This window comes from Sus scrofa, chromosome 15 (genome assembly GCF_000003025.6).
Source record: "Sus scrofa isolate TJ Tabasco breed Duroc chromosome 15, Sscrofa11.1, whole genome shotgun sequence".
Taxonomy (NCBI): domain Eukaryota; kingdom Metazoa; phylum Chordata; class Mammalia; order Artiodactyla; family Suidae; genus Sus; species Sus scrofa.
Window position 1 is genome coordinate 82,061,042 of NC_010457.5, and position 15,626 is coordinate 82,076,667.

The 15,626-nt window shown below is 38.6% G+C and overlaps 1 protein-coding gene across 3 annotated transcripts in view; it reads left to right on the forward strand.

Moving 5' to 3' along the window:
• Nucleotides 340-15,626, forward strand: part of MTX2 (metaxin 2) — a 77,693-nt gene continuing 62,406 nt past the window's right edge. Inside the window, exon 1 of one of the 3 annotated variants that reach the window (XM_021074719.1) lies at nucleotides 340-603. In XM_021074719.1, the coding sequence (XP_020930378.1) occupies nucleotides 564-603 (40 nt within the window). In that variant the 5' untranslated portion in view covers nucleotides 340-563. 3 annotated transcript variants of the gene reach the window in all.

Consider the following 15,626-nt stretch of genomic DNA (forward strand, 5'->3'; position numbering starts at 1 on the left):
GAAATGGAGTGTAACCTTTACAAATTGTATTAAAAATGTAAAAAAAAATTGAAAAAAACCCCAACCTATAGAATCAGAGAAAATAAATGCTTATTGTTTGAAACCACTAAAAAAAAAAAAAAAAAGAAAAAAAGAAAAAAGTTCCTTGCTCACAAAGTACTCGCTTGGAAAGGAAACCGAAAAGCTCTGGTGTACCCCGACCCGCCCCCGAGGCTGGCGTCTAGCGTCTGAAATCAAACACCTTTCTCCTCTCCCTTCCCCCTACTTCGTAGCCCCCAGCCGCCGGGAGTCGGGGCCTGGATTGCCGGAGGACACGGAGGCGGGGCGGCGGAAGTGCTCTCGCGCCGCTGTCAGCTGCGCCGGAAGTTCCTGGCCAGGGCCTGGCGGTAACCTTGGGGTCTTCGCTGCCACTGCTGCCGCTACCGCCTCCGCGGGGGTGGACTTTGCGAGTCCGAGCGTTAGCCCGGCCCAGAACTGTTAGGTGCCGGGAGTCGCAAACGTTGAGCAGGAGTTCGTTGAGGATCCCGGGGAGGAGGAACCGCGGGCGCAGCCGCCCGGCCGACATGTCTCTAGTGGCGGAAGCCTTCGTCTCTCAGATCGCAGGTAGCGTGCGTGGTGGTGGACCCGGACGGAGGCGGGGATAGGCGTGGGGGCAGTCGTGGGGAGCAGTGTGGGCTTTAGCACTGCGGCTTTCCTCCAGCCTTGCAGCATTAGACGCTGAACCCAAGTCCGGGGAGGGAGGCGGGCACTGACTACCAGCCTTATCTCATGGATGAGAAAACTGAGGAGAAACTTGGCCAAGGTCACCCCCTTGGGGCAGGAGTCCCATCTCCTTTTCCTGGGCAGTGCTTTGTCCAGAGGTCCATTCGGTCGGGAGGTATTGGGGTGCGTGGAGAAGGCGGTGGGTTGGGATGGAAATGGGGGCGTGGCCTCAGTGGCCAAGCCTCGAAAGGCTTCAGTGTTAAATGTGGGGGCAGCGTTGGTGTGGGACCCGAAGTTTAAGGAGATTGTCACTAGTGAGTCACCATTGTCATGAGAGGCCACCGAAGTTTTCTCTCCAAGAGACACAACATTGTCATTTGCTGGGGCTCAAGGATTCACTGACACATCTTTAAGTCTACGTGAATTTTTTGAAACAGCTTTGATTTGGGTGGAGTAAAGGTGATTGATGTAAATGGATTTATATTTTCTGTTATTGAGGCTCTTATTTAGAGAAATTAAATATTGTTGAGGAAGCGAGGAAACTAGATATAGCTATTGTAGGTGCAGGTTAATGGGTAATAGTTAATCTTTAAATGGAGTTAATCTTAAATGTCCTAGTTGTATTTTCCTTGTGGGTAAACAGTCTCTGAGATAAACAGGTACATTCGCACTAAGGTGGTATTGTTGAAATGGAAAGTACTGAATGTGTCATAGAATTTGCCAAAATGCTTTTCATTGCATTTGTGTGGACATACATTTCTTTTTTTACTTAAAATATTGTTTTCTAAAAGAGAGGGAAGTTCCCGCTAGATTGCAAGCTTCTTGAGAGCAGGGATCATGCCTTATTTTGTCTCTTGTTATCCTGAGGACCTGTGACTTGGTGCTCAATAAATATGTGTGACCTGAATCAATGAATAATCTTGAGATTTCAAACAATGATTATCTTTGTTTTTTACTATTTTTGTTTTTTAAAAAGTTAGATCATTAGATTGCTGCTATACTAAAAAGTTTCGCAGTGTATGCTGATACTGGTATACTCTGCATGTTCCCTAATGTGATTTCTTTTAAAGAAAAAAATGATGAATGTCTTTTAATGAGTTTGGATCTTTTGTTTCAGTTAGTGAAATTTAAGAATTTCCAGAAATTTTATCAGTCTACCATCTTAGCTATTTGGAGTGATCTATTACTTTACGAGGAGGTATTTAAAGATGGATAATTCAATAAATGGTGTTGGGACATATAAGTCATAACACAGCAGGAGTAAATTCCAGAAGAATTAAAGATTTAGCTGTAAAATAAGAACAAAAACCAAATTGTTTAATTAGGAGAAAATATAGGTGAGGTAGCATAGGAGGCCTGTGCAAGACACAGAATTCAGAATTCATGGTAGAAAAATTTGGCAGATTTGATTACAGATAAATTTAGAAAGCTTTGTATGATAAGAGACATAAGTTTCTACAAATTAATAATAAGAAAACCCAACAGTCAAAAATAAAGGATAGGGGAACAGGCAGTTCACAAAAGGGGTAGTGCACATTGGCAGTGAGCATATGAGAAAATGCCCTCCATCACTAATTTCAACCCAGTCAGATGGTCAGTATTGAATACTATAATTTCTAGTGCTGACCCTGGCGTGGGGAAGACAGTTACTCTCAAGGTATTAGTGAGTTTGTAAGAAATCACTACTTTTTAGGAATTTAATATAGTAATATTTATTTAAATGGTATTAATTGACCTAGAAATTCTTCTTCATGAGTTTTATCTGACAGAAATATAAATACCAGTATATTAAGAAATATATAATAATGATAATTGTAGTATTCTTTGTAATGGCAAATAAAGAGATATATTGGCTTGAAAACTGATTATCTTAAGTAAAAACAATTATCGAATAATACATATGTATTGTATGAATGCATTGTTAAATAAACCCTTTATAAATGTATATATGTTTATGTAAGCATAGAAAAATGTAGAAGAATATTCTCACTAATTTTAACTAGTAATTTCAGGGTAACAAACAAGGTTAGGGTGTTGGTAGAGTGAGACTATTTTACTTTTGAATGTAAAGGATTGTAATTTTTAACATGTAAAAGATTATGGTTTGGCTATGGCGAAAACAGGATGGCTAAAAACTTGGTTTATATGAAACCCTGTATTTGACTTGTAAGTGACTTGGTGTGACTCAAATCCAACAGCTTCGGGCAGTAAAATTTTTTTTTTTTTCCTTTTTTCATTTTGGAAGAGATCAACCTCAAGAGATCAGAGATCTATATCTACATAGTCCTGTTATAACTTAATAAGTAAATGTAAATCTGTTTTTGTAGTGAGAGCTATTTTTTAAAAAATGTATATAAATAACACTTTGCATATTATTTTTTCTTTCGGTGGGCCAACACACTGATATTTCTTTTGGAAACTTTTTTTTTGTCTTTTTCTAGAGCCGCACCCTCGGCATATGGAGGTTCCCAGGCTAGGGGTTCAATTGGAGCTACAGCCGGAGCTATAGCCGACAGCCTACACCACAGCCATAGCAACTCAGGATCTGGCCTACACCACAGCTCATGTCAACGCCAGAGCCTTAACCCACTGACTGAGACCAGTGATCTAACCAGCAACCTCTTGGTTCCTAGTCGGATTTGTTAACCACTGAGCCATGAATGGGAACTCCATCTTTTGGAAACATTTAGAAGCATCTTACCTCTCTCTCATCTTACCCTCCTTGAGAACCTCATTCATAAGGACATCTTTTTGGAAGCCTTCTCTAACCCCTCCTCCCCCCAGTTTAAACGAACCACTTCTGTCTCTTTATTACCGGTGTATCCCCCACCAAGTTTTCTCAGTTCTTACTCCTTATATGACTCAGTTGCTATTCTTTCCATCTCCTCGGCTATATTATTACCTTAGTTTAGGCTTTGTTATTTCTTGCTTAGCTTACTGAATAGCTTTCCCTGCTTTCAGTCTGAACCCCTAATACAGTCTGTACTGCAAGCCTCAGTGGGTTTTTGTGTTGTTTTATTTTTATTTTCCTAAATGCAGATATAACTCCTCTTGTTTTAACACCATCATTGGTTCCCCATTGTCAGTAGTGTGGAGTGAGGCCAGTAAGACCCTCCATAAGTTGGTCCTTGAACTTTTGCCTTTCTAAACTATTTGTAGTGTCTGTCTTTGGTAAATGTTGCCTTCTGCCTGAACTGTCCACTTTGTTTTGATAACTCCTGTATGTCCTTTAAGAATCTGAGCACATTTTAGCCTGTAAGTCTATCTGGCATTTTTTTCCCTCATAATAAAAGTGATATATTGCTGTTGTAGAAAATGAAAACAATTCAAAGAATAGAAGGTAAAAATCACCTAAAATCATACATTTAAGATCTCATGATTAAAACTCTGGTTAACAAAGCTATCTTGTTCACTTTTCCTGAAAATGTAAAAATTGACATAACTAATATATAATATATATACTCTTCCCATGTCTGTGAATGGAATTACATATACATCAGCATTGTTAAATGGTTGCGTAGAATTTCATTGTAATGAAGAAATCGTAATTAGCTTCTCTAGTTTCATTCTGAACGGTATTTGGGGGGTGTTGCATTATTTCAGTCTGAGAAGCAGAAGTGGTAGGAACTTTAGCTCTAGTTCTAGCTCTCTTTGTGTACACACACATACACACACATACACGCATACGCATGCATGCACGCACATACACATATAAACACACAAAACAGGCTTATGATGTTCTGCTAAATCCACAAGGCAGACAGCCATGAAGAGGGGATCCAGGAGGAGAAGAGAGCTGAAGTAGCAGGCATGAGTAGTAGTAAGTAGCTAGCTTGCAGAGCCTGAATTTGGCGAGGATGTAGGTCCTCAGTCAATAAGTCAGGCCCACCCAGGATAATCTCCCTTTTGATTAATATACAGTCTAGGGAGTCAGGACATCACATCAGCAAAATTCCTTCAAGCAGTGCCTGGATTAGCATTTGAATGACTGGGAATTTGTTGCAAACTGGCTGTTTCCTCTCTTCTGTCTTCCCAGTGTCTGCTGGAGAATATTCCTTGTAGCTCACCCGGGTCAGAAACAGAGCAGAAAGGGAATTCTGGCAACTGTAGTTCAGTCTAGTTAGTTTAATGTGCCTCAAAGCCATCACAAGTGTATATGATTTTTCTGGTGTAAACAGCACTTACATATGCATATTTATGTATATAACTTAGTAGTTTCTTTGGATAAATTTCTCAAAGCGGGAGAGAATTTTGAATTTTTCTTTTAATTCAGTAATATGGAAATGATTTTGAATTAATAGCTTGGGTCTCTGGATAATGATATGCTAGACTGAGAAGTTTAAAAGGAGGAGGAGGAGTTCCCACCGTGGCTCAGTGGTTAACAAATCCGACTAGGAACCATGAGGTTGTGGGTTCAATCCCTGGCCTTGTTCAGTGGGTTAAGGATCTGGCATTGTCATGAGCTGTGGTGTAGGTTGCAGATGTGGCTTGGATCCCAAGTTGCTGTGGTGCAGGCCGGTGGCTACAGCTCCGATTAGACCCCTAGCCTGGGAACCTCCATATGCCGTGGGAGCAGCCCTTAGAAAAGGCAAAAAGACAAAAAAAAAAAAAAGTAAATAAAAGGAGGAGGAAAATAGTCCCGGATATTGAGTGGCTTTCAAAATCTTTTATAGCAGCCTGTGTATTTAAAATTTTTACTTGCTTGTTTTTTTAACTGTCAGGGTTTTCCAATACATTACTTGAGTTTCAGGTTAAAATTATTATTACTATTTTTTTAACAGTCAATCGAATATGAACATATCCTGGGGTTTGGGAGGATTGAATATTCCCATTTGGGTTGTGTGACCACATTTTCAGTCGTCACTAGTCAAAAGGATGGAATACTGTGATGGAAAGGCCTGACTCACTTGCCCATCCCTTTACCAAGAGTGGCTCCAGCCTTTAGGGCTCCACGGTGCCACAGAGGTGCTGTGTGCTGAACTGTAGGAATCTCCTACTGTGTTGATCATGTCCTTCATCTCAACTTGCTTTTACACTTCCTGTGAACTTTGAAGTGAGAGTCAGACCTGGGTTCTTTATTATTATTATTATTATTACTATTTTTGTCTTTTTATGGCCGCTCCCACGGCATATGAAAGTTCCCAGGCTAGGGGTTGAATTGGACCTGTAGCCGCTGGCCTCCGCCACAGCCATAGCTACGTCAGATCTGAGCTGTGTCTGCAACCTGCACCACAGCTCACGGCAATGCTGGATCCTTAACCCACTGAGTGAGGCCATGGATACTAGGCAGATTTGTTTCTGCTGAGCTACAACAGGAACTCCCCAGACCTGGGTTCTTACTCAGCTATTTGCTAAATGTGTGATCTTGGGCAGATTACCTGCCTTTTTAAGCTTCAGGTTTATTTGCAAAACGGTAAAGATAATTATAGATTAATTATGGATTAGATGAGAAAATATAGAAACTGCTTGGCATTGTGTCGGCGCAGTAAACACTCAAAAAGTGTTTATTAATATTATTTTTAACTCATTTACCTATCAGTTTTTCTCTTTTGCTGGGCTTTGCCTCTAACTTCCTGTGTGAAGATACAAGTTTGATAAAGCTTTTTTTTTTTTGTCTTTTGTCCTTCTTAAGGCCATGCCCACGGCGTGTGGAGGTTCCCAGCCTAGGGGTCGAATCAGCGGCTACAGCAACACCAGATCTGAGCCTCATCTGTGACCTATACCACAGCTCATGGCAATGCTGGATCCTTAACCCACTGAGCAAGGCCAGGGATCGAACCTGCAACCTCACGGTTCCTAGTCGGATTCGTTTCTGCTGTGCCACCACAGGAACTCCTGATAAAGCTTTTTAAAAGTTACTTATAAATAGAACACATAATTTATTTTGATAATAGAAAAATTTATAAACAGTTATTGTAAGTGTTCCATGGTTAAGGATCATGATGTTGTCACTGCAACAGCTTGGGTTGCTGCTGTGGCATGGGTTCGATCCATATCCTGAGAACTTCTGCATGCCTCGGTCGTGGCCGTTAAAGCAGTCATTACAGTTATTAAAAATATTCCTAGGGGTTCCCGTTGTGGCTAAGTGGGTTAAAGACCTGATATTGTCTCTGTGAGAATTCAGGTTAAGGATCTGGTATTGCTGCAAGCTGCAGTGTAGGTTGCAGATGTGGCTGCGATCTGGTGTTGTCATGGCTGTGGCATAGGCTCCAATTTGCCCCATTGCCTTGGAACTTCCATATGCTGGACAGGTGTGGCTGTTAAAAAGAAATTATTCCTATAACAATTTTTTTTAAATATAAGATTTTTATTTTTTCTATTATAGTTGATTTACAGTGTTCTGTCAATTCCTGCTGTTCATCAAAGTGACCCAGTCATACATATATATATATATATATAACATTTTTTATCACATTATCCTCCATCATGTTCTATCACAAGTGAATATATATCGTCCCCTGTGCTGTATAGCATGATCTTATTACTTATCCATCCTATAATAAATTATTCTAAGGTATTTGTTTCAAGATTATCTTTGATAAATTCCAGCCATGTTTATCTACGATCATAGGTATAATTACTCAGACTTTTTCATTGGTGGTCTGTTTGCTAGACATTGCCAAAAAGTTTTAGCCTTAAAAACGTAGCTCCTAAGTTAAATGGTTAATGGTAAGAGTAAGTCTCCATTTTTTTTTTTTTTTTTCTTTTTGTCTTTTTAGGCCGTACCTGCGACATATGGAGGTTCCCAGGCTAGGAGTCTAATCAGAGCTACAGCTGCTGGCCTACACCACAGCCATAGAAGTGCCAGATCCGAGCTGTGTCTGCAGCTTACACCACAGCTCATGGCAACGCTGGATCCTTAACCCACTGAGCGAGACCAGGGATTGAACCCACAATCTCATGGTTCCTAGTCGGATTTGTTTCCACTGCGCCATGACGGGAACACCCGGGTCTCCATTTTTGACCCACTGTACTGGATGATACACATATTGCTAATATTAACAATTAGATCTTGTCAGGTTTTTGTCTTATTTTATGGATGAGGAAATTGAAGCCCTGGTAGATAATAGAGTTTAAAGGTTAGGAACAAGACCATTGGAGTAAGAGAGAACTGAGTTCTAAGTTCAGTTCTGCCTTTTGTTCATTGATCTTGGGCAGACCTTTCTAGGCCACAGTTTCCTTATTTGTGAAAAAGGGGATAATATATTTCATAATGTATTCTAAGTACCTCATATAGGGTGGTATATGGGATATTCAGTACATGGTAGTTTCAGTTACTAGTTATGTTTCCCAAGTGCCTTTGAGGGACTACAAATACTACAGATACTGTATTTGTAGTATTACCCCATTACCATTTTGGACAGCAAAAAATGTCCAAAGTGTCTTTATTTTTATTAACTTCTATGCCATCTTTTCTGAATGATCTTATTACTTCACTAATGCTTTGATATATTTTAAGAGTATCAGTTCATTTTATCATACTGTATATGATTATTAATCTTTTGAAATTAGGACAATATCTGTTCTGTTCTTTATTTAGAAGATATGTAAACTATATAAAGGATGAAAAAGAAGACTTGGAATATTTCATTTATCTTATCGTGGGTATTCAGGTGCTTAATTATTTAACTATTAATAATTTCATTCTAACAGTAGCATTAATTTATGGTAGGGTCTTAAAAAAGTAGTTTTACAGGGTTCCTTGGCACCCATGTGTAAGCATCTTGAAGTAAGTATAATCAATATAGGCATGTTTAGAAATTTTATTTTTATGTCAATAACAAAGTACTTTTTATCTCTTTTCCACATGAATACTGGAAAATCTGGACTTTGAAAGCATTTCAGAAGGGTCCTAGAGGCTCAAAGAAGTGTAAACTATAGATTAGAAGCTCTTTGTAAAATAGAAGTGATGCTGTTGCCCACAAGGTTTATTGATTGTGAAGAAAATGATAGTCCAGGCTCTTACATCTGTATATTGAGTATCTAATGATGGTCACTACAAAAATACAATGTGCTCAATTCTTTTGTTCTTGAAAATAAGGATATTTTGTCAATTGTTTATAGTCTGCATTCTGAGGATTCTCCTTATTGAGGAAGGCACTGAGAAATTACTGAGAAGTTATTGAACTGGCCATAACATTTCAGAGAGTGCTTATCACCTTGGCACATGTGAAGTTGATAGTGAATGGGCGGATGAAGAAGCAAAGCAAAGACAAAATAGATTTTACTTCAAAGGTAAAATACTATTTATTGACAGCAGTGTGGCCTGTTTTCTTTTATCATACTTGTATTCATGAATAGGCTGGAAAACAAATTCTTTTTTTTTGTTTTTGTTTTTGTTTTTGTTTTTGTTTTTGTTGTGGAAAACAAATTCTTAAAGGCAGTGTTTTGTTCCCTTTTAGTAAACTTTGGCATGGTGTTAAGATCACTCAAAAGGCTTGTTTTTGATCTTGGAATAGTCCATATTAAGCATGATGTGAGTTTTGATTTTCATGTATGCCTTATTAACATTCCATACTCTGAAATTACATGATTTTTAGTTGTTTGTTCGTTTGTTTGGCTATGCCCACAGCTTGTGGAAGTTCCTGGGCCAAGGACTGAACCTGTGTCACAGCAGCAACCCAAGTTGCTGTGGTGAAAGAACCAGATCCTTAACCTGCTGCACCACAAGAGAACTCCTGATTTTTAATTTTTAACTTGAAATATTTCGGTGATGTGTGCCACATAAAATTTGTCAGTCTTTCTTCTGTGAAGACTTTTGAGTTATTAATGTTAGCTCAAGCCTTCCATATTTGAGTGAAAATTGAAAGAAAACATCATCAAACTTCTTAACATTTTTTAAACATTTTTGATATTTCTTGGTAAGTACTTATCAGATGGACTGAAGATGTCAAATGGAGATGAGATATTAAATTTAGGCTTCTCATTTTTTGTTCAAAGACAGAAGTTATAATGTTCAGCAAATCCAGTTACAGACATTTTTATGTAGAATTATTTGCCTTGCCAGTAAGAGAAATGCATGTTTTAATTTTTTATTGCTTTGTAAATGATCCTGTACTCTATTCTTGAACACTTTCCTTATTTTTGTACGCTCTATAAATGAATCATGGTTTTGAACTTTTCTACATCAGTAATAAAAATGAAATTTGATTGGTTAGTAATAAAGAAGGTACTTTTCATAAAAACAATCATTTTGTCATGGCAATTCCCATTAACTCTAACTGCGCTAGCAAAATAGAAACCATAAAAAGCATTTCATTATGCTTATACATTTAGCTATGTTTCTGTGCTGATTATATATCTTTATCTCCAAGAACTTAAGAACTTTTATAAACCAAAGAAGTTTCTTCATGACTTAAGCTTTGGGTTAAAAAAAAAAAAGATTTCTGATGTGTATAATTTTCCCAGTGGATAGTGTATCATTAGATATCATAGTGGAATTTCCCCTTACATGTCATATTTCATTACCTTGTCAACCTAGAGTACTGACTAGAACTTTGTACAAGTAAATTGTATCATCTGTTAAACATGAGGAACCCATCATTACTCCAGTGTTTATTTCTATAAGGTAGTATTGGCAGCTGATGCTTTAATGATCTGGCCTTTTCTTGACCTCCCTTTCTTTTGATTGTTAGCCTTTTCATTATAGGAAATGTTGCAGCATTGTGAATTATAAATAATGTTCCTAATTTTCTTATTTTATAAATTTAAGATATCAGTAAGAAATAGTGTAAAAATATGTTACTGTTTTTTCATTCTACTGTTATTTTTACTTACCATCAATTTAACATTTTGGTTTGACTAGTAGATGGGACTATTTGTGTAATGTTAACTCTTTCAGTGGTAACTGATATTCTTTAGTTGTGTCAAGTTTAATAATATAATAGCCAGTTTTTCATTCTACTGTTATTTTTACTTACCATCAACTTAACATTTTGGTTTGACTAGTAGATGAGACTAGTTGTGTAATGTTAACTCTTTCAGTGGTAATTGATATTCTTTAGTTGTGTCAATAATGTAACAGCCAGTTATTTTACCAGCAAAGACCAGTTTATTCAAGAATGGCTAGAGGAATTGCAGTTCAGGATATGTGAACCATGGTAGACCATAGGCAAATCCAGAGAACAAGATAGGGGATACTGCTTGTATAGGGAAAGGGTGGGTGGTGGTTGGAAAGGGGGTATAATAGCCAGAAGAGCTTGGAGGAAGTATGGAAGCTTCTTATTGATGGGCTTCTACAGTCTCCGGTTGGCAGAGCTATCATCCTCTACAGAGAAGTAGGCAAGCACCTTCCTGTAGGAGATGTAGGCCTATTGGGCTTGCTGATGGGTTGACAGTGCATGACCTGGGGGCAAGAGAGCTCCCCCTGCAGGCCTGTCCTGACTCTTAATTTTAGCTGAGGCTTCTTTAATTCCACAGTTGAGATTGTGAATTATTCTTGTATTTTCTCCTCAAACAGATGTCTCCTTCTTACCATATACTGATTTTCCCATATTGTCATTTGATGGTTGTTTGGAGAAGGTAAAATAATTTTAATATTAAAATAAACAGATGTGTTTTAGAAATCATAGAGTACAGTTTAAAAAACAAAAAGTTCATTACTGATTCGCTTTTCTTTGTATCATTGTTAAATGACTTTAGTGGTCTCCTTTTTATAAAAAGGTTTATGGTGAAATTTGAGCTTATCTAGCAAGTTGAGTCATTTATCTCTTGGATTTGCTTTTTTCTCATTTCCTGAATAATGTAGTGACTGCCATCAGACCAGAATTTTAAATGATAGAATTAAGCCGTTTTGGTTACTGGGTTCCAAATTCTCAGGACCAGAGGCTAGAGAGCAGTGATGTGGTCAGGAAGTTAGAGAGTGAGATTTTAGGAGCATAAGACTTTCAAAAAGTGGGTAAATAAAGTAGAACTGACTGGAGGGAAGGTGGAAATGTCAAAATCTATGCTTGAAAACAGTAAAGTGGAATTTATAAATGTAACGTGGTAGGAGTCAGATTGTAATGGATTTAGATTGAACAGAGGGAATTCTGAGGCTTCAGATGAACAATATTTAGTTCTTTCTTTAATAATAAACCTGTGACTTATACTGTAACTGTTCAGTTACTGTTGTAGTGTAACAAACCACCCCACAACTTAGGGGTCTAGAATAGCCATTTTATTATGTTCATGGATGCTGCAAGTCAGTAATTGAGACAGGCCACAGGAGAGACGTCTTTATCTCATTATGTCTGGATCCTTACCTGGAAATACCCAAAGGCTAGGGATGATCCAACAGTTGAAGGCTGAGGACATCCAAAAGCATCTTTACTCACATGCCTGACAAATGATGCCAAGAACTGGTGTTTTAAGCTTGGACTGTCTTCTGGAATACTTAACACGTGTCCTCTCCATGAGACCTGGACTTTAGAGTATACTGGCCTCGTGGCAGTCAGACCTTTTACCTGGTGGGTCAATTCTCCAAAGACATGTCCAAGTTATCCAGGGAGAAGTTGCATCAACTTTTATGCCCTCACCTTGGAAGTCTCACAGCATCACTCCCACCTTATTCTGTTGGTCACAATACTACAAGTCTGTCTGATTTTAGGGGAGGGGAATTGGACTTCACTTCTTGATGGGGGGAGGGGAGGGAGAATTCCTAGAAGAACTTCTGGGACAGGAAATATTGTCGTGTCCGTCTTTAAGAAATATACTCTGCCATGGTCACCATGGTGGTAATAAAGTGGTGCAGAGGGCTCAGCTGAGTCTGTTTTAATTAGAGCTGGGACCTGACTAGTCCCACTCATGATCCAATAGAAGTTCTAAAACAGGATAAGGGTGGATAGGAGGTAGGGGGTGGATAGAGGAGTGTGCATGGCAGATAGAATGGTTTTGCACATTCCTGTCAGTTTTCTGTGGAGCTCTCTAAAATGAGCCAGGTTTGTCTCTTTTGCTCTTTCCTGCCTGCAGGCAGGCACTTGCACATCGATGCCCTTTTTTTGCTCACCAAAGCCCTGTTATATGTGAAGGTTGAGGGTTGCTCCAGGGCAGGTATATATTTCTTTAAACATTTTAAAGATGATCAGGCTGGGTGTCCGTGGTTAGGAATCATCAAAGGATTTGGAGAGAAAGTGAGTTCCTGAGTTTACACTGTTTAGTACATGTTGTTGAGATGCTGTCATCATTAATTTGGTTGAACGGTTTTACTTCCAGACTTAACAGTGGTTTTTTGCTGTCCGTTGTCTTTTAGGCTTTAGGTAGCAAAAGACCTGCTTGTGTTTTCCTCAGAATATATCTTGGGCTTGAGTATCTAATTTTCACTAGGTGCCCTGCTAGGTGCTGGAGTACAAAAATGAGTAACCCAATTCTCGCCTTTGATGAACTTCCATTCTTGTTTAGTGCATATCCATTGAGACAGATGATTTCAATGCAAAGTGATGTATCTTATCATAGAGATGCTAATTAAGGAAGCCTTTTTTTTTTTGGTCTTTTCTGGGGCCACTCCTGTGGCATGTGGATATTCCCAGGCTAGGGGTCTAATTGGAGCTGGAGCCACTGGCCTACACCAGAGCCTCAGCAACGCAGGATCTGAGCCACGTCTGCAACCTACACCACAGCTCACGGCAACACTGGATCCTTAACCCGCTGAGCAAGGCCAGGGATCAAACCTGCAACCTCGTGGTTCCTAGTTGGATTCGTTAACCACTGAGCCACGACTGGAACTCCTAAGGAAGCCTTTACTGAATCTTTTGCCTCCCTTCTCTCAAACTGAATTAGGGGTGTTAGATTTTTAGTGAACTTCTCAACTCTTCCCCCTCTCCCTGCCCCTCACCTTATGTCTGGCACACTTGAGAGTATTATTATTATTATTATTTTTATCCAGTTCAGATTTCGTTTCCTCTTGTGAATTCTTTCCTGTTTTCCTCAAGCAGATTGTTATTTCAAGAGGATTCCTGTAGTGTGTTATACATACCTCTGGTCTGACGCTTATATTAATAATTTTATCAAGACCATCCTGTGAACTTAAGAGACTATATATATGATATTTACAAAGTTTATCTAATTTTAGTCTCTCGGCAACCTTACAAGGTAGATAATATTTCCCCTTTTTACAGATGAAGTAAATGAGGCAAAAAGAGGTTATACTTCTTGGCTAAGGTGGAGGGGAATCCAGACATGTCTCACTTTAAGACCTGTGTTTTTTCTCTGCACCACCTGTATTCATTTATTGTATTGGAAATGGTTATGTCTGTCTCTGTCACCTTTTCTCACTCCCCCTGCTCTGTGTCCCCTACTCACTCAACAAAATTAGATCCTAGAGAGCAGTGGCAGTTTTATATTCATTTTTGTCTTTTTAATCATAGTTCCTGATATATTTTGCAAGGTTAATAACCTGTGGTTTTCAGGTAAATGGTTTAATTTTTTTTTCCACCTCTCAGAATTTTCTATCCCTGTGCTCATGTTCTTGAAGGGATTCTATAATGGTTAGGCCATGTGAATTTCTCTTTTTGTTATATTTTGTTTTGATTTTTGTTGTTCTTAGGGAATTTTGCAGTTCTGCCAAGATTTCTGGAGGTATAACAATAGATCAGATCCTCTGTAGAGAATCACTTGTTTCATGGCTAAGAGGAGTGAGGGAGCAGGAATGGAGGTTCTCTGGTTACTTAGTTTGATATAGAGTGACTCTATGTAGTACTAGAACATAGTAGTACTTGAAATATAGGTACTATTATTACAATGATTGTAACTGGTTTAGAGTAATGGGAGAATTACTTCTTAGTCAGAGGGACATTTATTTCCCATTGTCTAGGATTAGATTCAGAGAACTGTTGAATCTTGAAGGTTAACTTTGTTAACAGTGCTAAGTGAGGTATGATACTTGTGTGGGACTGTTTGTCTTCTCTCTGTTTTTTGGCCAGATATTGAACTTTAAATCTTTTTTTTTTGTCTTTTTTTTTGCCATTTCTTGGGCTGCTCCCTTGGCATATGGAGGTTCCCAGGCTAGGGGTCTAGTTGGAGCTGTAGCTGCCGGCCTACACCAGAGCCACAGCAACACAGGATCCGAGCCGTGTCTGCAGCCTACACCACAGCTCTCGGCAGCGCCGGATCCTTAACCCACTGAGCAAGGCCAGGGATCGAACCTGCAACCTCATGGTTCCTAATCGGATTCGTTAACCACTGCGCCACGACGGGAACTCCGAACTTTAAATCTTAACCAGCTGTTTTTGTATAGTTCTACTATTGATCTCATATTAATCTCTGTTTCTGAGAAGTTCTCAGACATGGTGTCAGTGTCTCTTTTATAAATTACAGATTACCTTGCTTAAGAAGAGAGCTCACATTTTGAGTTCTACCTACAAGGTTCTTATCTATTCATAATTGCCTGGAGTTGGCCTGCTTTGTATTGGAAATTAATGAAAAATGGTAGGTCATTTTTATAATCAGACGAAGTCTAAACATAACCATTTGAGAAGATGACACATGAATTCCTACTAAGAGTGGAAGGTTTTCATTTTAACTTGTGTTCACTTTAGCCTGAGTTACTGGCCTTTGATACTGTGAATTTTTCTTGATTCTTGTTAAACTCCAGAAGTTTGTCAGTTCTATAAAGTTGATCCTTGAATACTATTTTGAGGTTGATCTCTAGTTTCACATAGATAGGCTCAGATGGCTCATGTTCAAGTCTCATGTAACTACTAACTTAATTTTCCTTTTCTTATTGATTACATCTAGTGGAAAAAAATTATCATTTAACCACTTTTTGGTTCCAAAATAAGTGTGGCCTCAGTTCATTAATCTTAAAAGCTTATTCTGGAACACGAAAATTGCAACATGTTACTAAAGCATGTTTTAAAACATGGCTTTATGCCATATCCACAAATACTTAAGTAGAATAAGATGGGCAAAATCTTCAATAAAATTAATCTGTAAAAAGATCCATACTA